General features: G+C 36.1%; 1 protein-coding gene across 1 annotated transcript in view; it reads left to right on the top strand.

Moving 5' to 3' along the window:
* PRKX (protein kinase cAMP-dependent X-linked catalytic subunit) overlaps window positions 1–19,637 on the top strand; it is a 56,878-nt gene extending 37,241 nt beyond the window's left edge. Inside the window, exons 4-8 of the mRNA XM_086740515.1 lie at window positions 3,505–3,624; window positions 9,412–9,507; window positions 13,761–13,818; window positions 14,858–14,935; window positions 19,512–19,637. Of these exons, the coding sequence (XP_086596641.1) occupies window positions 3,505–3,624; window positions 9,412–9,507; window positions 13,761–13,818; window positions 14,858–14,935; window positions 19,512–19,637 (478 nt within the window). The remainder of the gene's footprint in view (window positions 1–3,504; window positions 3,625–9,411; window positions 9,508–13,760; window positions 13,819–14,857; window positions 14,936–19,511) is intronic.
* The last annotated feature ends 3,963 nt before the right edge of the window (window positions 19,638–23,600 follow it).

A 23,600-nucleotide genomic window follows, 5' to 3' on the forward strand; every position in this document is an offset into this window, starting at 1 on the left:
GTAAATATGGGATTTTTTTTTAAGAGGAATGTTATTCACTGGTAATTTTAGTTTGTTCAGTTTTAATTTCTAAAAAAAAATATTTAAAAATCACCTTTAATATTTTGGGGATACTTCTCCGCTGTTGCTACAACTGGATGTGCTTTCATGACTGTTCTGCAGAGTGGACTTGAAGAGAAGGAAAAAAAAAAACCAAAACAAAACAAGACCTAGCAAATCTTGTTTGTGAATCTTGTTTGTGTCAGTGTAGAAACAAGAATGTCTTGCAGAACAAGCTTTTGTGGGTTGGAAATAAAGCACTCTCCATTGAGTATAATTATGGAGAAACTTCCAGAAGAGAACACCAAAAAGGACATTGCTGTTAATCTCTGGCTTGTATGTAAGAAGCTTGTCAGGGAATGCAGAGGTGGATGCTGAATGGTGTAGAACGCTGAAATACGTTAACCATCACCACTTAACTTCTTCAAATAATACTGTTAACAAGTCCCACAAATGTTGCTTTCTATCTTATCTTTGTGACCAGAGTAGATTTTTTGTTTCATTTTCATGTTTTAAAATTATAATTTCAACCATATAAACTATTGCTTACCTGTACTTCAGCTTTTATCTTGAAAACGCAGAGCAGTGGAAATTTTGTAGCAGTTTGAAGGAAACAGTCTGTTCTTATTTTTCTGCTTTGTAACTTATCTTCAAAAGGGTAATCTGGAGTTCAGATGAATATGCAATAGTCATGAAATAGTAATGATAAAAAAATACTTAAGACAATTTTATCTTTTTATAGAATTTAATTGATGTATTTTGCAAAATACTAAATAGTTTGTTTCATGACCAACAAAGGAGGAAATACAAGGCATGGTCGTACACAAGGTAATACAAGGCACAAATACACAGCTTGACAAAGAGTTTGAGATTCTTCCTAGTTTTTATGTAGTTAGTAAACATAAATTTCTTGATTGAAATAAAGAGAAGTAGATGACCTGCTAGTAGTAACAAATTTTATTTCTTAGTGCAACTAGAGGACTTCAAGTTATGTTGGGCTTTCCTTAATTTGTGTTTTTTCTTTTGCTTGAATAAAAAAGATCTTGTAATTAACCTCTAGTTACCGTTTTAGTTATATTGTCACCAGCAAATTATGTGGGTCCTAGAAGTCAAGGTGAAGCGCTCAACTGATTTTTTTTTTTTTCTCTCTTGTATCCTAAATGACTTGAGTAAGGGATAAAAGCCACCAAAGTCTGCATATTTGCTGAATTAGTGCATGCATAGTGTTGGCAATTTTTGCTCCACCGTTTTGGAGCATTGTCCTGTGAACTGTTTGACTTCTCCGTTAAAACGAATGTGCCTGCCCTGTCTGCTTTATTTGTACTGCCCTTCTTTCCAAATACAGCACGACTGGCAGCTGCTTCATTTGCAGGACTGACTAAATCAATATGAATAAAAATACATGTGATGGATTGTAATACAGCTTTTCAAATTTGGGGGAAGGGAGGACTATTTTGTTTTAAAAGACGACAAAGTTTTGTTGTCTTTCTTGATTGCCTAATCCCAGTCTAGGCAACTGCTAGATGGCAGTCGTGTGTAAAACAGCACTGTGCGTAGGCATTTTCTTGAGTATGCTTGATTTAGAAAATGAAATTTTTATGTTTTCTAGCAAGGTAAAATATACCATCCTTTTATGATAAAAATTAAATATGTATTCTTTATACTAACCAACGTAGTCTCAAGAACCATGGAGTACTAAAGTGCATCGTGTGTCTAAGGCATTCTAACAACTTAGCTGGAGTAATTTAGTTTTTGTCATATTAAAATCAGGCCTAAAGAAATTAAATTCTGTGTATCATAAATCTCTATTTAAAGTCTTGACTTACGGTACAACTCCTCTTCTTTAATCTTAAATGTTTTTTATGAATCGAGGCTAAAGCTTAAACAAAAAAAAAAAAAAACAAAAACAAAAAAAAAGAACCCCCACCACCCAAAAGCTCTGTTTAAAATAATTCTGCAATCTCAGAAAAGTGTATTATTTAATCTTTTTTTTTAAAAAAAAAATAAAAATAAAAAATTGTAAGTCTGAGATTCCTTAAGGTATATCTTCAGTATCCATTCATGGCTAGGAAGAAGAACGTTTGTGAGAAAGAAGGTTTATTAAGCTTAGCAGAACTAAGTAGGAAAAACTAGAAGTTGAAAGGAGTATGTATTACTTCTAAAGGTGATTGCTATTCATCTTAATGCATTTGTTCAGGACCGTGTTACCAGTTTGATTCATGCCTTGGAGAAGATTCTTACTGCACTCACAAATAAAACAATTAGTTTCTTTTGCTGCAAGTTACAAATCATGTGCAGTAATCATTAATTTTGTGACTATATTCTTTGTCATTTCTTAGTAGAACTCTTCTTAAAATGCAGTACACTTTTTTTTTCTTTTTCTCTACTGTTATTTCATCATCCATTCTTGAATTTATGAGCACTTTTAAAAAGTTTTATCTTCTGACATGCTAGCAGGGAAGTGTAACTTATTCAGAATGAAGGTATGTTTGTGGGGGTTTTTGTTTGTTTGGTTTTTTTTTTTTCTCTAGCATGTATTTAAACCAAAGTCAAGGTAGTGAAGCAAAGCAAATTCTGTGTGTTTTTACAAAGAAGATTTCACACTTCAAAATAGTTTTTTTTTCAGAATATTCTGAGTTTCAAATTGTCATTTAGTCTTTGTAAACATTAACTGCTTAGCTTCAATTTATTTAATTAATTTATTGAACCTGAAATATATGTTTCATTTAGGTCGCAATACTACAGTTTTATATCCTGAGCTCATATTAAGAAAAATATGACTAAAAATGACATGAAAATATATCAAAAATAGTATTACTTACATATCTCACACTTGCTTTGTTACACCTTATAAGTATTTCGAATAATTAAAACACAAAATGTTTTCCTTTTAATGAATGTTGTGGGAGTGGTGGCAGGTTACATTTCAATACATTTTGAAAAACATTATTTAGAGTGTAAAAGGAATCTTGGTGATAGCTGCACTTATTTACTGATTTAAACTGCTACTTTTTTATCTCCCGCTCTTATCTTATCTTTTTTTTTTTTTTCCCTAAACAAAATTTTTTCCTTTTACTGGAAAAGGCCAGTAAGTAGTCCATGCAGCTTACAGTGTGAAAACCACTGTTAATAGTTTCGAAGCAACGTACAGCCCCACCAGCAGTGGGGAAACTCAGTGCATGGATGTTTCCTGCAGCCAAGAAGCTTCTTAATTTCCATATATCTCTATTACAGGAGAATTGGAAAGCATCATCAAAGTAGTCTTTTTAGGTCTTGTAGAGGTCTTTCTTTTTTCTCATCTTATATAAATATATATAGCCATATGTTGGGTACTTCCTATCTGTGTGGGGTTTTTTTTTTTCCCTATTTCTGTTACTTCAGTTTCACTTTAGCACTTTAGTCTGATTTTGTTGTTTGTTTTGAGTGTTTGGTTTTGTTTGTTTTTTTTTTTTCTTTTCCTCCCAGGACATGGACGCTCTGTGGCACTCCTGAGTACCTTGCACCAGAAGTTATACAAAGCAAAGGCCATGGGAGAGCTGTGGATTGGTGGGCCCTGGGAATTCTTATATTTGAGATGTTGTCAGGGTAAGTGATAATGATTACTATATCATAGCAATATTATGTAATGCAATAATACAGGATTATTTACTAGTTCTCTTTATGGTATTCAGAATGGCAAGTTTGACCTAAATTTGTTATTGATGTACCAGTTTCATTTCTGCCTCTGAAGAAAGGAATTGGGAAGCTGTATAAAAGAACGTACCTCACTGTTGTCACTGTGATTTTTTTTTTTTTTTCTTCAGTTTAAATTTGTTGGTTTTGTTTGGTTGTTGGCTTTTATTTTAGTAAGACTCTTTTAAGAACTGCTCTTTTTCTTACCTATTTTCGAAATTCAGATTTCGTTGAAGTTCAGATTTTTATACATAAAATCCTTTATATTTAAAGGGTGAAGAAGAGGACTGCTATTTCCTTCAAAACTTCTGCAATTAATTTCTAGTATAGTGAAATAATATTTGCAGTGGGAGCTTTAGTCTTTAAAATTCATAGTGGCAAGTAGGAAGAGTTTTATTAGTACAGCTTGTATTACTACTGAGCACTCATTTTCTTTAAACCAAAGGAAAAAGAACAGGGAAAAAAATCTTAAAAAGGTCTATTCAGAAATCAGTTAGCTCAAACACTGAGCAAATGATGTTTTGGAATTTGCTTTGGATTTGCTTGGATATTTTGGAATTTGCTGGATAAGCAATATTTTGAAAAGATACATATTCAAACTGGAGAGAGACTTTCTGGCATTAATATAATTAACTGTTTTAATTTGCTCTGATTTCAAAAATTCTGCTTCTGTATTGAGCAAGGCATCCATGTATTTTTCCTTGCTTTTTCTCTTGGCCTTCTCTTTTGAAGATACTTGCTTAATAAAAAGAAAAAAAAAAAGAAGAGTGGGAATTTTGAAAGAAACCAGTTTTCCTGTAGTCAGTCCAGGAAAACAGATGCAGGTGAAAGCAAGACTTTGATTGCTTCAGAAGAAACCGTGTATTTCATCAGTTTTGGTTTCATAGTCCTTAGAACTTATTTTCAGTACCAGGCTCAGTGCGCTGAGTGCCTCCTTGCTCCCTGAGTGTGTGTTGGGTTGCCTCTACATCCTTTTGTTCTGGATCTGCAGCCTCATAGAGTGAAGTTGGAACAAAAACATCCTTGCATGGATTTATTCCTCGTTTTCTGTATGCAGTACTATCCGCTCAGGGTAACTTTGGTAACTCTTCTGGTGTTTGGACAAGCTCATCCGATTGCCTGAGCAGATGGTTACCTTGGTGATGACTTCAGAGCTCCACTCCTTTTTGTGTGTTTTCTGTGTAAAAAGTTCACCCAATAGCATCAAAATTTTATTCCAGGACAGCATTGCTGCCCACTGCTTGCTTCCTTAATGTCCTGAAGGCTTGCATATGCACTTGCTTTGACTCTCAAGGCAATTTCTGGAGAGAAAAAAAAAATAAAATGTACTAATAGTTTCCTGCTGACCAAGACAGCCTTGGCTGACTGGTCTAATAAAAAGTCATTATTTGTCCAGGCTAATCTGTGCAGGGGTCAGGCTTCACCTTTCTTCCACCACTCCCTGTAAGGGTGAGCAGGCCAAGCTGGTCAAGGGAATCCTTCTTGGAGTGATGAAAGGAGCAAGAGATTCACTGCAGCCTTGTTGCCCCTCATCGTAGTGTTAGATAGCATGAAGAGTGTAGATAAGTGTCTGGTGCTGTAGTCTGAGTGATTTATCTTCCTGCCACAGGTTTCGGTGGGACCACTCTCTGTTTGGTCTGCGTGGTCTCAGTGTAAGTAGATATTGGGCATTTTTCCTTCCTGTCCCTTACAGAAATGTTGATAGAACTCTCTTTACTGGAGCAATATTAGAAACTTGATTTCCAAAGTTAACACACTGGTAGTTGTGATAGTTAAGCAAGATCTCATCTCTAGAATTAGTGAGACCTCAAGACTCCAGGGCACTGAAGTATGACTACTGTATATTCTACTGAACTATAACCAGTATATGGTTTCTTGTTTGGTTTTTTTTTTTTTTTTTTAAAAAAAGAGGGAGCAGCTGCAGTCATTTCTAGGTAGAATCTTCTGTGTTCTGACATTATCTCGCTCAAGTGGTGAGACCTGGATTCCCCCAAGCCTTAATATAAACACTTGGCTATAGATACTCTTAACCAATAGAGATAAAGCACACATTTTGGAGATCTTATATAGGCTAACTGACAGACTAGTTGTCTGCTGCAAGTGATTTTCTAACTGTTCTTACTGCAGTATTTGTGTAGACATGCTCTTCATAATGATTGGAGGCTTCTTTTTATTTTTTAGTGTTTGGGTGGAGTCTCTCTTCAAAGCTGGCGTGAGGACTCTTTCCAAATTTGTTTGCTTGGGGTTTTTTTTTTTTTGTTTGGAGGTTTGATTTTGATGTGGGTTTTGGTTTTTTTGGGGGGGAAGAGGAGGGAGGTAGATTGATAGCACTTGCTTAGGATTTTTAAGATTCTGGGGTTTAGAGGGTTGGGGGAGGCTGTCACATAGGGCATATGCTTTTAGCATTTTATTAGCTTTTCACTGCTCTTGACACTAGTGTTTTTAAATGCTTTTCCTTACTAACTCAAGATGTGGCTTGATACTTGCTATCAAAACTATTAATGAAAAAACAGTACTAGGTAACTTTATCTCTTGAAAGTCAAAGAAGATTTAAGAAATATGAAAAAAAAAAAATCTGGAGGTGAACAAAACCTGACTTCAAGGCTGTTATTGTCTGCAAGTAAATTACTTAAGACATTTGGTAGATATTTCCTGAAGTTACTGTCTCTGAACCCCAAAAGCAATTGAGAAGAATTGGTAGATGTGTGTGTAAGGAAATGGTCGCTCTAAAAATAAACAAACAAAACCACACTTTCCTGTTCTGCAGTGTCTTATTTCTCTAACTTAATCTCTAGAGTCCTATGGAATTCTACTTCTGCACATGCTACATTTCAGGCAAGGTCCCATTTAGGTTTAAGATAGTAAAATATAGGACGAGGAAAGAACAGGGAGTGAAACAAAATCTTTACAGAACAGATAAGTAGTGTCAACTCCATCAAGTTAATCTAAACAAGCTAAACAGTCAATAGAAAGAGTTGGAAGATCTATTTATTTTGAGTGAATGTGTTCTATTACAATCTACTGTAAGGGTGAATATATTTGTTTTTTAATGTTAATTACGTTGGTTCATAATTGTGCAGTCATCAGACATGTAGCTAACTGTATTTTCTCATTTAATGAGGTCTTTGTGTTTTTCATTTTTGTTTGGTGGTCATATGTGATGTGCTGGTCTGTCATTTTACGTAGCTAATGGTTCCTGTCTATGGTTTCATATTTTCAGACCTGTGTGTTTTCCCTTGAGATTTTACAACTTCTGTTCTTCACTGCTAAAGCTATCTGTTCTCTTTGAGACCAACATCAGTGCCATTGTTATGCATCAGTTAGCAAAAGGAATGGCTTGCAGCTGCTATCTCATACAGAGATTTTTTTTTTTTTTTTTCCAGCTTCTTTTCACTTAGTGGAAAAAAGGCAGCTGTTTGTGTTATGCTGTGAAGACAGTCTGAAACTCAAGGGGGTTTAGGTAGCTTCCAGCACAGTACGTGCGTTGTTTTGTCTAAACTCTGTGCTGTGTTGCAGATTGACATTTGTAAGTAGTATCAAACTCAAGTTACTTGGTTTGTCCATAAGAAAACTATGTGTTCTTTCAAAGCTATTGTTATTTCATGTGCAGTTCAAATGCACTTTAAGCAGTATTGCTATTAAATTATTATCTAGCCAAGTGTCATTTAAATTTCTCTAAAGATTTCTAGACATAGTTTTGGATTTTCAAAGTGGGAAAGCAAAGAGCAAATTAAACATTGTGTAAAACAATGTGTAAAAACATTTACATAGTTCTTACTCTTGATTTCACACCTCAATAGTGTACAAAATGTTTGGAGGTGGAGGAAAAAACCCAGCATTTCGTATCAGTCTGCTTACTGCAACTGGCACCTTTGTAATACATAGTTACAAAGTCTCATTCTAATTGCTTTATGAATTCATAGATTCTAATATTTAATAACATACAACACTGGAAATTGAACATACTGTCAGTCAACTTGCTTTGGAGAATGTGAAGGATGTAATGTTGCTTGACTAAAATACAAACTTTATATGGTAGTCTGTCTGGTGTGGGAAAATCTTATGCATGCTAAATATTTCTCAAGTTTTTCTTATTCTTTAGTGTCAAAGCAGGAATTTAAAAAAACACAAATCTTTTTTTCATTATACTCTTAAATTTTCCAGTTTCTTTCTAGCTGAGACTGTTCACTTTTTCATAATAAAACTTTTCTGGCTTTCTAAACAACACCAACAAATGTTTTTCAGTCTTTCCTTAACCAGATAGTTTTGTCATACTTTTCTGTGCTTTGAAATATTACTTTTTTATCTTGTGCATACAGACAGCTTTATCTAACTATTCTGATGGAATTTGGTTTTGTCTCTGGCTGAGTTTTACAGTATATAAAAGGAAATGCTAATCCACTTGACCATCAGCTGAACAACGAAGACATTAGTACTTCTGAAAACACTTATGTAGTGCGAATAATTTGTAGTATTTGTTGAGGAGAAAGCTAGTTTGAGTAGCATAAAATTAAGGAAAGAATGTGAAATGAAGAAACATTGTTTTCACCCTTGTTTGTGCTACCAATGATTTTCAAAGCTACCAGCACTATATTTGTGTGTGTACGCACGCAGTTCTCTTGGAAAGTAATTATACAACATTAGGGAGATGTGAAAATACTTCAAATGTTGGACTGTAATAGTGAGTGGATCCTCTTAACATGGTTGATGTTCAAAATCCCTTTTTCTATTCTGTAGGGATTTTGATATAGAAGCATAGTAAGAGGGATGCTTTGGTCATGTTACGGAAGTCAAGGCGGGACTGAGATTAGTGATTGGTTAGTTATTCCATTCCCCTAAAAGGTTTCCTGTGGTAACTTCTAAAAAGATGTCTGTCACTCTGAAACCCTGTTGGCACTTGGGCTAAGCTGTTTATACCGACTGTACTGATGAACCCATACTCTGAGCCTCTTGCAGTAATCAGAGTATGAATTATACTATAAGGGAAGCATAACAAAAAACTGTCTCAGTTCTTACTATAGCTGTAAGACAAGAACTAGTCTCTTTGTTAGCTCATAACTTCAGGAGGAACTTTTTAGAAAATGGTGAGTGTAGAATTTTGATTGCATTTACTGATCATCTTGGAAAGATTATGAAATAAGCACTTTATTTGTCCAGCATAGAAAGGTAGCTGCACTTCGGGAGAATTTCAGGTTCTGAACAGCCTGTCTCTTTCAAACCTTCTCTAACAAAATATATACTTGAATTCAAGAAGTGCAATAAATAACTGAACTGAACAATCTATTCATATGTGGGTCCTTTGACATTTTAGGTAGAAACTAGTGAATAAGCGTATGCATGCAGTTACAAGACAGGGTCAAAAATGGTAACACTGTTTTGGAAAGTATACCCTTGGGTTTTATTAACACTGAAAATGTCTAATCATTGATATTTTTACTGTATTAATGTAACAAAAAATCTCTCTCTTAATACTTCAAGTTTAATTCTATATTCAATGTGTTGCATACAAAAATGTTTTCTTTTTTACAGTAGCAACCTTAAGTTAAGTTATTCTTCAAGTTAATATTTGGTTGATGATACCCTACCAAAAAGAACTATATAATCAATGATTTCTAAGGGGAATTACTATAACATAATATTGTTTATAAGATTTTTAGAAATTCTTTTTCTAACCTGTAAAAATTTGCTGTATTAAAATAGGTTTCCTCCATTTTTTGATGACAATCCGTTTGGTATATATCAGAAGATTCTTGCTGGCAAAATAGATTTCCCGAGGCATTTGGATTTATATGTAAAGTAAGTCCGTGACTCCCAACACTGTCTTTTATATTCTAAACACCTTCTGAGCACTGAAGAAGACCAGATACCAAATTCTGATTTTTCTAAAACACTATGTTGGAAAATATTTTAGATTATATTTACTTTTGTAGTCCAAGTAAAATTATGTGTTTGGTAGACCTCAAGCTGGAGATACAGTTGAAAGATAGTATCTGACTCTCTTACTTTTCTGCATACTTTGGAATATTAAATGCATTTCCACCTTGTGTAAAGCTCGTTGGTACCAGATTGGTGCATGGATGGAAGAAAAGAGAAGAAATATGAGGTGATAATTTAATATGAGTAAAAATCAGGAGAGCGGGAACCAAACACTAAACTATTCCTTTGTATGCATACGTACCAGTTAAATTGCTGTCAACGTAACTGCTTGAATGAACTTTCTGATACTTCAGAAGTTCCAATGTGAAATCAACTTCCACTTCTGATAGCAGGGCCTTGGTTCAATATGTAGTCTTATGTATACATATTTATAGTATTTTGTAATCATTGCAGGTGTATTGCAAATTAATTTTTTTTTTCCATATTTAAAAAAATCCTTAATTGAAATAATTGTTAGTAAACATTAGAACAGAGTAAGTGTCATTTTAAACATGAAGTTCCTCCTCAGAAGCAGAGGTGATTGAATGAATGAGGACAGGAAGTTATTCTTACATTTCCAGGTTAATAATGCAAGGTGTTTTGAAGAAGTTACTTTAGAGATGGCACTTGCTTACTATCACCACTAGGTAAACAGATAAAACAGTGTATGTCAAATCTAATTAAATCTGTCAAACTTTCTCTGAACTTTCATGAATTGTCTTGCAAAAATAAGAATTTGGGGAGAATTTTTTTAAGCCTCTGTTGGATCATCAGTGTTGGATCATCAGGTGCACTGAATTACACGTCTACATTAGCTTAGGCTGAGTAGTGTCTCATATTTGAGTCTGTTCTTAACAGAGTTTTTCCTTACTATCTCAATGCTGTTTTCAATTTAGTGTAGTCTCATTGTCTAATCTTCCTAACCCAGTCTGTCTCTAGGAAGAAAACTGAGTATCTCACATGGTATTGTGTGCACCAAAGCATTAAGAGTGTGAGCAGATGAACAGCTCAAATTAGGTTACTAGGCACCAGCAACCTGTTCCATCTTACTATGGTGAAAGCATTTAAAAGTAGAGATGCTCTTAGCTTCTGTTTATGATCAACATTCACAGACCAACACCGATTTCTGCTATCCAGAAAACACCTGATGCTAAGAAGTTTCCTACTTATGTAGTAAGCATCCATATGCAGGCTTTGCTCTTCAGTCTAGATGTGGCTGCCCGTGAATTGTACGATACATTAATCAACATAGTTGTTGATACACCCGTTTCCTGGCTTTTCTTATCCAGATGATCTTTCAGTGTGTGCTTGGCAGCTCATTCCCGTTACATTCCTGACTTCAAGGGGTCTCATGGGCTTCTACCTTGGGCTTTCTTCCTTTCATACTGTAGTTTTGGGTGATCTCACTCATTTCTGTGGCTTCACCTGCTTTATCCAGTGAGTTGTTAGCATAATGTATTTCTTCTGTTCCGTCAACCCCTCTTCCTTTTTTTAAACCGCAATATGCAGAACTGGATAGTCTTTGACATCTCTGCTCCATTAGCTTAAAGCGAGTGCAAGATTATTTTGTCCAAAGAAGACAGTCTGCTTTTTGCCTTACTTGTGTCCCATTTGCTTTCTGTCTCTTCTTCCTATCAGTTGGTATCTCAGCAAGGATGAAGACTATCTTGGATTATGTCATATCCAGGCTATGTCTGAAGTATTAGTGTTATTATGGTGTTTATAACAATTGAACTTCAACTCTCTGCTCTTAGGCAGCAAAACTATTTTCCTTTTTGTACTCTGAGAAAACTTTTCTACCTAAATGTACTACATAAGCTTACTGGTTGCCATTTTTCTACCTGCGTACCCTCATCACCCTCCTGTACTTTTTACCTTTGAATTTGTACCACTTTTGCTTTCCCTTCTGCTGCATGATGTACACTGTCTCTTACTGTGCAGTATAACTACTGCGTGTCTTGTATAAGTTATCTCTTCACATTGCTCTCTACTGTGTCTCTTTTGTTAGCTGCCTTGCGATTTCATCAGGTGTTTTCTCCAAGTCCTTTGTCCTGTATACATTAAATCCTTGGCACATTTGAACATTAGTTCAGATATCTTCTGAAAAGCAGCTTCTGCTTTGACTCTGATAACAAATTAACCAGCTATAAATTCCAAAATAAGATTGTCACCAGAGTTTTGTTACTTCATTTCTGATAAAATCTAAGTATTAATTATACTCAACCTATTTCTTTGATCATTAATGATTTTACAAGTTACTACATTTTTTTTTCTTTTGTAAACTTTTCTTTGCAAAAACAGTTATGGAAAACACCAAAAGAAGCAACAGTGCTACAGCAGTTTAATGATTTTTGGTCTGGAAAGACCTTGATGTAGAATTTCATTCCCCAAATACATACAGCAACATATCTATTGGATTGACTTTAACATGATCATTTCTAAATTATTCTTTAGAAACTATGTAATAAAGAAGCAATAAACTGTCTACTACTCATTTCAATGTAATGGATATTTGTTCTACTGAATGTGGCAAGTGTCTTCATCTTTAGTGACAACACAGTATCACTGAGCAAGCTCATCTCTTAACTGTGCTTTCTCAGATAAATTTTTGAAGCAAGCCAAGAATGAAGGATTGAATGTTTTCTGGTTATACAGGAGTAGGAAACTCCATGATTTGTCTTTAGACATATAGCCTGTGAATCTAATTCTGGGTTTCTGGATTTCTTTTCAGTCCTACTTCTGTTTTAAAGTGTGGTTACAGCCATTCTTGTACCTGTCTCCATATGGAGTAGTCTTCTCTGTGAAGAACTAGGACTCGTCAGTCACATGATTTAATTTAATCCAGACATTGACTGGAATGGTCATGAGAGTTTTAAAAATGGCTTTCTGCTTTGACTTTTTTATTCTCCTTTTATCTGGCAATTGAATATTTTTCCAGTTGAATTTTAGAACTATATTCCTTCTAAATACACTAGCTTTTCAAACAGTCTAGCGCGTTCACTCTCAGTTCATGTATTATTCGTGCATACACTTTTGTGATTTCAAGGATAGGTGACAGAATACTGCTTTTGTTTGGGATTACTAAGTGTTACAGTTAAGGATGGAGAGAGACAGGTGTGTGATGGATATATTTGCACTCCTTTCTGTAAAGGAACGCAAATTTTTAACTTTGCAGATGTTCTTTTGGACCATCTGCAAAGTTAAAAATTTGAATTAGCCATACTCTGTAGATCCCCAGCATTTCATGCAGTATTGCGTCTCTCAGATGCATTTGATGCTCTAGAAACAAGAAGGATGGCTAAACTTCTTTCCTGTCATTGGTACTTTATACAATGAGACCAGAATGCTGTTATTCTAAAAATAAATAGCAAAATAATCTTTGAGATAAAAAGTAACAGCTTATAGAAATGTGAAGCCAGATTTTTCTGTCAACTCATAAGTCATGAAGCTAACTCAATAAATTACAATACTCATTTTGATTTATGTTAGACTTTTTTGGTGTTTAATATTAAAAGTACTTTGCTATTAAAATGGAAGTCCTTTATGTCTCTAAACTTACATTCATCTTTTAAAATGTTGATTTAGCTTTATGCAGAACTGTTCAATGAACTAGAATCTCAGGGGAGGCTTTCAATTTTCAATGAAATTAAAGTTTATAGATGGTTACTAGTTTTAGACAGATGACTAGCTCTTCCACAGTAGTTTTTCTGAATATTTAGCTGCTGCAGAATTTAAATGTCAATCTATAAAGTTGAGGGTGTGGCTTTATCTGTATTTTTTTAATATATATTAGAGTTGTGTCCTGTCAAATAAGTTTGAGATGCATTTTGAGATTTGGAATATCTAGCCAAATACAAAAATACAAAGAAAGATGTGGTACTACTGGAGATGCCAGAGGAGGACAGAGAGAAAGTTTGAGGCAGTTTTGAAAGAGTCTAAAAGGAGCTTGCAATAATTCAAGTTCCTTTTAGAACAGGTTATTCCTTTTTATCATTCATTCTTAAGTGTCCTAAGATATGAAGGAATGGGTACAGTATTAGCTAGTCAAAGGGGGAAGTATTCTGTAATATTTGTATGACAGTCAAATATAACTTAACTGTTGTTTAACAGAGAACACATTTTCTTTACTGCAGAGACCTTATTAAGAAGCTGCTTGTGGTTGACAGGACAAGACGATTAGGAAACATGAAGGTCAGTATAAAATGTTAAGTGCTAGTTAGTTCTAATTGGAAGTGGGATTTTGGGTTGGGCGCAGTAGGTCTGATCATTTTCTGTAGTCATAGTTGGTTTAAAAAGATTTAAATCCCATTGGGCATTTTCTGGTGAAGCATTCAATCAGATCTGCTTTTGAAGAAACTACATGAAAAATTACTCTCCTTGCTGCCTATTTGGATATGAGCATGGATAGTCCCAGTCCATATAAATCTGAAAAAAAAAAAAACAACTATGTGGTATGTTTCATTCCATGAAGCTGCATGTGGTATGACCTTGAGTGCTGTGCATTAAAACTTTGTCTCAGGCCTGAGACAGAGAACTAACTGGTTCTCAGTGCCTTGAGAATGAGTCTGTACTTGAACCAAGCTTTATCATGGGGAAAAGGAAAAAAAAAAGACATTTTCGTTCTTTATGTACGTGATCAAAGCAATCAACTAAGAGACAGTTATCATTACAAGACAAGTATGCCTCTAGCCATGTATCTGAAATAAAAGCAAATGATTTTTATATAAATACTTTTGTAACTGTACTGAGAACCCTCTTGTTGGCACTAAATGTCTGTAATATTTGATAAAACTATGTGCTTCACAGGCATGATTTTCATTTAAGGCATCATCAACCATCAATTTTTTTTTTTTTAATTAATTAGTGTAAAAATTAGAAAGTACATCTGAGTAAGAGAGATCCTCTAAAATGCTGGAGAAAACAGTAGCGAACAGAACTGCAGTGAATGATTTTGTGCGTACTTTAAAGCCTATTCTTGATGTCACTTTTGTCAGAATGCTGCTAAACAAAAAAAAAAATAAAAATTTGGATCTTACTGCTGGAACTCAGGATCTTCTCAGGAAATAACACACTATTAATTTACTCTGTAGAATCCTTTAATGATTATCACCTGAGAAAAAAGGTTAGACAGACCATTAGTCTGCCTTTATACCACAGTTCTTATGATGAAATACATGGTTTGGCATACATATATCTTACTAAATATTTATTTTGATTTTTTTCTTTAAAGAATGGAGCAGATGATGTGAAGAGACATCGATGGTTCAGGTCTATAGATTGGGACACTGTACCTCAAAGGAGACTGAAGGTATATTCTGTAAAATACTATACAGGACATTGCAAGAAGAACTCATTGTTCATTTAAGCTAATCTGTTGAGGTTTTATTAACTGTTTTGACTGTCTGTTCATATGTGTGTATGAGCATGTGTGTGTATGCACACATCAATAAGATGATGCATTTTTGCCCTTTTACACTGCAGAATTAATTGTAAGAATGTCTACTTGCATTTTTGTCTGTCATAGAATCATAGAATGGTTAGAGTTGGAAGGGACCTTCAAAGGTCATCTAGCCTAACCCCCCCGCAAGTAGCAGGGACATCCTGGACTAGATCAGGTTGCTCAGAGCCTCATCCAGCCTGGCCTTGAATGTTTCCAGGGATGGGACATCCACCACCTCTCTGGGCAACCTGTTCCAATGTTCTACAACTCACACTGTAAAAAATTTTTTCCTAATATCCAATATAAATCTACCCCCCTCTATTTTAAAACCATTACCCCTCATCCTATCACAACAGGCCCTACTGAACAGCCTTTCCCCGTCTTTCTTGTAGGCTCCCTTGAGGTACTGGAAGACCGCTATCAGGTCTCCCCGGAGCCTCCTCTTCTCCAGGCTGAACAGCCCCAACTCTCTCAGCCTGACCTCATAGGAAAGGTGCTGCCAGCCTTCTTATCACCTTTGTGGCCCTCCTCTGGACCTTTTCTAACTGATCCATGTCCTTCTTATGTTGTGGGCTCCAGAACTGGACACAGTACTCCAGGTGGGGTCTCACCAGGGCAGAGTAGAGGGGGAGAATCACCTCCCTCGACCTGCTGGCCACGCTCCTCTTGACGCAGCCCAGGATGCGGTTGGCCTTCTGGGCTGCAAGGGCACCTTTAAGTTCCTCAGATGTTCCCAAACCTGCTCTTCGAGTACAGTGGGCAGTTCTTCATCCTCGCAGTCCCTGCTTGTGCCTTCCACAGCTTGGGTGGTGAGACAAGAGCCCTTTTCGGTGAAGACTGAGGCAAAAAAGTCATTGAGTACTTCAGCCTTCTCTATTTCCTGAGTAACCAGGACACCACTTCCCTTCCGGAGGGGGCCTACATTCTCCTTGGACTTTCTTTTGTCCCCTACATACCTATAGAAATTTTTCTTGTTGCTTTTTATATCCCTGGCCAGATTCAGTTCTGCCAGGGCTTTAGCCTTCCTCGCCTGATCCCTGGCCACTCACACAGCCTCTTTGTAGTCCTCCCAGGCTACCTGTCTCTGCTTCCGCCCTGTACAGGCTTTCTTCTTCACTTTCAGTTGGTCCAGGAGCTCCTTGCTCATCCACACAGGCCTCCTGGCCTTTTTGCCCAACTTGTTCTTCATCAGGATGCACCTCTGCTGAGCTTGCAGGGGTGCTCCTTGAATGTGGACCAGCTTTCCTGGGCCCCTTTTCCCTCCAGGGCCGCCTCACGTGGCACTTGGCCCATCAGGTCCCTGAAGAGGCCGAAGTCCGCCTTCCTGAAGTCTAGGGCTGAGAGCTTGCCGTGTAGTTTCCTCGCTGCTCTGTGGATCTTGAACTCCACCATGTCATGGTTGCTGCAGCCAAGGCTGTCCTTCAGTTTCAAATCCCCCATCATCCCCTCCCTGTTGGAGAGCACAAGGTCAAGCATGGCACCCCTGCTTGTCGGCTCCTCTATCACCTGTAGGAGTTTCCAGGAGGTTCCAGGAACCTCCTGGACTGCCTGTGTCCTGCCGTGTTATCTCTCCAACAGATGTCGGAGTGGTTGAAGTCCCCCACAAGGACCAGGGCTTGTGACTGTGAGGCTGCTCCTATCTGCCTATAGAGCACCTTGTCTGCTTTGTCCTCCTGGCCAGGCGGCCTGTAACAGACCCCCACCATAATGTCCCCTGTCCCTCCCCGTCCTCTAATCTTGACCCATAAGCTCTCTGTCAGCTCCTTCTCCATCCCCAGACGGAGTTCCATGCACTCCAGCCAGTTGCTGACATAGATAGCGACACCCCCTCCTCGTCTCCCCTTCCTGTCCTTTCTAAAAAGCCTATACCCTTCCATGTTGGTGCTCCAATCGAACGAGTTGTCCCACCACGTCTCCGTGATGCCAACGAGGTTGTAGCCCTGCTCGTGTGCACGCATCTCCAGCTCTTCCTGTTTATTTCCCATGCTGCGTGCATTGGTACAGAGACACTTCAGCTGGGCCGCCAACAAAGCTGACTTGCTGGCTATATATGAAATGTCTTAAAAAAAAAAAAAAAATCTCTGCTTTGTTTTCCCTGAAGTTGATTAGTTAATACAACATTTAATTTTCAGTTTTAGGGTTTTGTAAGCAATTACTTGTTGTAGGTTTTTTTTTTGTTTGGGGGACTGGGGGGATTGGTGATTTGTTGGTTTGTGGTGGGTTTTTTTTGTTTGTTTGTTTGGTTGGTTTTTTTCCCTCTATCCCCTCTTCGCCCCCGCCGCCCCCTTGCCTATATGTGATGGTTTAGCCCAAATCACCACACAGTTTCTCGCTCATCCTCCCCCTCCCCAAGACACTATAACAGTGGAGGAATTTTACTCTGGGCTTTAAATTTCTGTGCCAAGTTCAATTCAGGTAAATGCTTTAATAAAATGTAAAGCATATGGGAGTAGGAGGAATAGGGAAGGTGAGAGAGGAGGATTTATGAATGTAATTCTAACACACTTTTTAACAGCGCTGAATTCTAGTATTATACGAGGGCAGATGTGTGTAAAAGCGATCAACACTGCAAAATGTTTTTAAAGTCCTTTGGAAGTAAAACTGCCTTCTTTCTTTCCTTCCTCAAAGTTCTAACTCATAACATTTCTTACAGCAGTGATTTTTAGTAACATAGGTTGCCTTATGCAGTCAATCAAGTACCAATTAAATGTTGGGTTTGCCTTCTCTTTGCATTATTTTCTTACAATGAATTTCTAGTGAGATATCTTAAATTGAGTTCTTGCAAAATAGATAAGATGTGAAAATGTTCATGATGCATTCCTGTATATATCATCCTAATACAAAACTGTAGGTGACACTTTATTTGTTTGGTTTTTTTTTTTTTTTTTTTTTTAGTCCCATGTTTGTTAATCTTTGTGATGGTTATAGTAAGCTCTTGGAAGATGACATGCTGCTTAATTATACTTCGAGCAAGTATGTGAATTGAGTCAGAAATTTAGCTCATTATTTCTAGAGACAGCTACATTCTTCAGAATATTTTCGCAGTCTCACTCTTTCATACTGATTAAGAGACTGAAAATACAAAATAGTGGATACAGTGCTCCGTTTTCCCTGTGAAACTTGTAGGTTTGCCTGTTGTACAAATGAAGCATTGATTGATGGTCCTGTTAAGATCTTAAATATCAGTATTATATAAATAAAAGTAATGGCTGGAAGAGAGAAAATTTACAATAGAAGATTCTCTTTTCTGTCTTGTTTTGTTTTGGGGTTTGCTGAGGTTGGTTTTGTTGTTTGTTTGTTTTTTCTCTTGTGTATCACTGCACAAAACTGGTTTTCTGCCAAAATGCTTACAAGGGAAGTGGGGGTACCAGGCATTGCGCACAGTGGAGTGGATAGTCCTCTGGAGCAGAGCAGATTGTGCAAGTTTTCTTCAGCATCTGGGCATTGTGCTGTGATTGCCACATTGCAAAAGCAGGACTTTGCTTTTGGCTGAAGCCTAGAAGTACGATCCCTTAGGATCCTTTCTTTCCTATTGAAAACCTGCTGATGACATTGTTTCAAACAGAGAAGCCCAGAGCTAGCGGAAGCCAGACTTTTATCATTTTGACAAGATGCAGCATAACATTTTGCTGTACTTTATAGTGCTGACCATGGTATGACTTTTCTTAGCCAGTTTGGTGATCACCTCTAAGATTTTCTCATCCTGAAGTGTTTTGTTGGACTCATGATGATAGTTAAGCTCCCTGTTACTGAGAAGGGAATAGAGACATGAATGCGCTTTGAGAGAAGAAACAAGTTTTGCTCTACGTTAACCCCTGCAATTAATGAAATGTTCTGGAAATGAGCTTTATCTCATGACCTATGACCAGAAGGGCAGTTTAATCTCAATGCTAGATACAAGACAAGAAAAAAACTTGCAGGGACTGTGAAGCTGGTGGGCAGTACTGGAAATCGAAAGGGTCCTCTGAGGAAAGAAATGGAAAACATACTTCTTGGCATCTCCAAGTTTCCTTAAAAAGATCCATTTGAATTCAGATGCTTTTACAGACATCTTTTTGCTCATAGGCTGCAGAAGAGGGGAGCAGTGAGGAAGGAGAGTGGCAGATTATGCTGTAATGGCACGTACCTGGAAGATTAGTTGTGGTAATCTTTTGCAATAGTTACCTTCAGTCGGCACAGCAGCTAGAACGTGAGTGCTAGGTAAAATAAATATCTGTATTGAAAGTGTCTTTTAACCACAATATTTACTGCGCTATAAACAAAGCATTGGAACATATCTGTGTCGCTGCAAGCTTCTCTCTCTCTGGTGATAAAAGAGAACATTTATATATAAATGTGCCCCTTTTGTTTAATCAGTCTTTTACAGAACTTCTGCTTGACTATGATGGAGGAGAGGTCATTGGGGAAACCGTACTAACATTTTTGTTGTGCTTGTTCTGACTAGCCTCCCATAGTACCAAAAGTATCCAATGATGGGGATACTTCCAATTTTGAAGCTTATCCTGAAGATGACTGGAACAAGACGCCTCCAGTACCCCCTAAAGATCTAGAAATTTTCAAAAACTTCTGAATGCAATATCTGCACTGGATGAGGTATGTCCAAATATCAGGAGTCCTCTTCAAAACATTGCAGCTCTGTGACTGAGAGCCGTATGCAGAATTTACATCTTCTGATTCATAACAGTGATTAATACTTCCTTACAGCTCATAAAACCAACAGGAATCACAGTGATAGATAGTATAATGAAACTGTTGAAATAAAATATTGTAAAGCAGGCTTTCAGCATGACAAAGGTAATTTATCTCACAGACTTTGGTGTTCTAAAGTGATGAAGAGTTATTCGCATACAGATATTTAAGTCCGTCTGTTCTTAAAACTCTTAAAGTAATATGTTAAAAGAAAATATCTAGACTGATTTGACAGACAAGGGAATGTGGTTGTTCTTGATTGCAAGATTTTTGTATAGTAATGAAGACTTCATTTAGAGGAATAAGATTGTCAGATTAATTCTGTACTCTGGGTTCTGTCTTACAGCTGTGATAGATTGATACTTTATTCAGTTCACATGTTTCACATTGTACTTACTTTGTGTTTCTTTTTTGTCTTAGAAACTGGAAGGAAATTGAAGTGCTAAGAGCAAGTCTGAAGAAAGATGGCGTTCCTGTGTAAATGAAGACTTTCTTTGTGGATAAAAATGATACTGCATCCAGATATGCGTGTTAGCGTATAGTAAATAAAGAGATGGAGGCAGGCAAGAATAATTTTTTTGCTGTAAACATTTGACATTAGTTTAGTAAATTGTAATATTGACAGTCTGCTCTGAAGTAGACTGACTAAAGTGGTATATTTTAGGATTTTTGTTTTTTTAAATTATGGTTAAGTTTCCTGCTATTCCCAGATCCTTTTTGCATAGTTAACTCATAGACTTAATTTTATAAGTTTATACTAAACTTGTGTAATTAAAAGCACAAATTAGTGTATATGTATATAATGAATACAGTTCAACTAAAGCACAGGAACTGTGCAAAGATGTAAATTTTTGTACTTTGCAGAGTCTATGATTTTTATTTTTCAAATAATGTTTTTCAAGAAGTTCTCTAGGAATAAAAATCTTAAAAGGATAAATGAGTTTTTCATCATCTTATATACATTTTATAATTCTTTGTAAAAAATAAAAATAATTAAGTTTTAAGAAAGATTTGTACCTAAAATTTCCAATGCATCACACTTGCAACCATAATACTTGAAAGCAGAAAGACAAGGGCATGTTTTACTGTTAAGATGCATATTAATGGCTTATTTATGAAGTTCTGTTACAGTGATGTCTCTTTACAGGCCAGGACACTGGGTGATTATGCACTGTCTGAAATGAGATTCCTCACATGAAGGTTCTCTGAAAACATGCAGTTCAGTGCATAACTGATAAAAGGGCTCTAGCTGGCTCTTGCAGGAGTTGTTCTCTCTCAAGCTTGCTGTCTTCTCCAAATGTAAAGCATGAGCCATAACAGACGTTTTTCGTTATTGAAATAGTTGTTGTTGAATGCTTGACATTTCAGAGTATCAGAGGGAAGACTGAAAATATATTAGAGCCTGATTTTTCTGCTTCTGATTTTGGAAATGTCCTAAAGTCTCCGCTGCCAGGAATTCCATATGTACAGAGTTCAAACCTTAGATGTAAGGAGTCTCTTTGTTTTTCATCCTGTACTAGCATCTTTCTAGCAACTTCAGTACACCGTATTTAGGAAGTATTTGCAATACTGCTTCATTTTAAATAGCGCCAAATATCAGTATGCGCATATGTATGTATCTATGTATATGAATACACATAAACATGAAGGTAGATTTTATATAAGTCAGGATTTTTTTTTAGGTTTTTTTCACATTACTTGTGTTAATAGTGGGGAATTGATTTTGAAGTGCTTCGATTTCAGAAGGAAATACATTCTTTTAGATGTTGTGGGTTTAGATAGCATTTATGGAAATTATGATATTTAGGCCAAAAATATTTTTTCGAAAGCACATTAGCTCACTGGAGTTCCACTGCTATGACTGATGGCCCTACATAAAACTGTTTAAGTAGATAATAGACAGTTTCTCCCACAAACTGCTCTCTGCATTTTTGATCTAAAATGCCATAAGAAATGTAGGCTAAAGATTCATTTTCTCTGAACTAAATCCTGAATGATACTCTAATAGTTGCTAATGAAATTACCATGTTTATAATTTCATGACAGATCTACAGCTGGAGTCTCTTTGGGGAAAAATGAGATCCATTTTCTTTTGTTTAGTTCTAAACAGTACAGAAGTACTGTTGAGAACTTGCAGTTTCTAGGGTATTAGATCTGTTTCTTCATAAAGTGAGTCTAACTTTAAGAGAGAGCACAACTTTTTGCAAAAATGCTTAATGTGTAAAAAAAAAAAAAAAAAAAAATCAGGATACTTCAAAGTAATAATTCTGGAATATCACAAAGTCGTCTTGATGTTATGCAAGTGCCACAAGTTGATGGCCTCAACTGCCACTCAGTAAATACTGTGTAGGAATGTATAATGAAATAGAGGAAAATTCACAGAAAATTATCATTTTAACCTGGTAAATATACCTTATTCTCTTAAAAATGAATCTGATCCACCTTATTTGTATCTGTGGAATTAGTTCTTCCAAATAATCATAAAAACTGAAGCACATAAAACGCAACTTACTTTTTCTAAGGGGAGCAAGCGCAGTTCAGGTTTTTTTTTTTTGGTGTAAGCTTACAGTATTTTATGGAATCGGAGTACTACAAAACTAGTTTCTTATTTAAAATTATTCATACTGCAAAAAGCAAGTGTGCTAAATATATAATTTTTTTTTTTTAAATTTAAAAACTGCACTGTGTTAAAGTCTTCAAAGCTGAGGACATGAAGTTGCATTTGACTAATGTGCCACATTGGTGGTTAGAAATTTTGAATGCTGGAACAACAGGAGATAGTGAGTTTTCTTTTTATTAATCTTATCCATTGCGGGCAGTGGATACACTGACACTCATTATGATAGAGACTAAAGAAATGAATATGATCTTATTAATAATGCTAATCCATTGACTTTACATTGTTTCCAGAGTCATGTGTACCTATACCTAACTATTGACCTCATCAACATGCTTTCTAGTACAAAACTATACTTTCAGTTCTTCTTAATTAAAATCCTTAACAAAAAAAAAAAATATTTTTGAAACATTATTTTAAATGATCAGTTATTTTCTCTACAGTCTTGAACTTAATGAGCTGTTATTACCTGCCCATTTTATTTATTTGCACAAGTGAGTCTGTTTTATTTTAAGTCTCTGCTGGGACTTCATGGCCCACTATCATAGTTCTGTCTGAGTGCTCATGTAGATGTCTCCAGATATATACTGCACTAAGGACTCTGGATTTATGGGTTTTTTTTAAGCAGTCTAGAACACTTATTTTCTATTCCAGTCTGGTGTTCTCTGAAGTTCATTTTATTATGGTTGCTTCTGTTAACGTGTTTTTGCATATAGACTGTTGCATATGGACTGTTTTCTTGCAAAAGTCCATAAGACTTTGGTATTCTGCTTCAGTGAACAAGAATGTTAGACATTAAAAAACAACCTTTATTTTTGAGTTTTATATAATATATTTCTAATTGCCCAATTTGAGGTTTTAAGTGATAAACATGCATTGTAAACTCAATTGCTTTGTAACCAAATGATATAAATGCTTCATTATTTCAGTGGAGAACATGCTGTAGATTTTTCTGTAAATTAGCTTGATCAATGAATATGTGTGCTACTGAGCTTTAATTACTGTGATCTTCCACTGTAGAAAGTCATTGTTGATTGATCAAAATCTAGGTACTAAACTATGTTTAAATGAATGAACAGGGATTTTGCAGTTTTGAAAGCAATTAAGATATGGCTGTTCCTCAGCCCATCTGCTTGCCATTCAGAAGAGTTGTGACGCAGTGCTTCCTATGCTATAGAATTATTTTTCAGCTTTCAATGACTGTAGCATGATTCCTTTTTGTACTGT

This window comes from Chlamydotis macqueenii, chromosome 1 (genome assembly GCF_036417535.1).
Source record: "Chlamydotis macqueenii isolate bChlMac1 chromosome 1, bChlMac1.mat, whole genome shotgun sequence".
Classification (NCBI taxonomy): Eukaryota; Metazoa; Chordata; class Aves; order Otidiformes; family Otididae; genus Chlamydotis; species Chlamydotis macqueenii.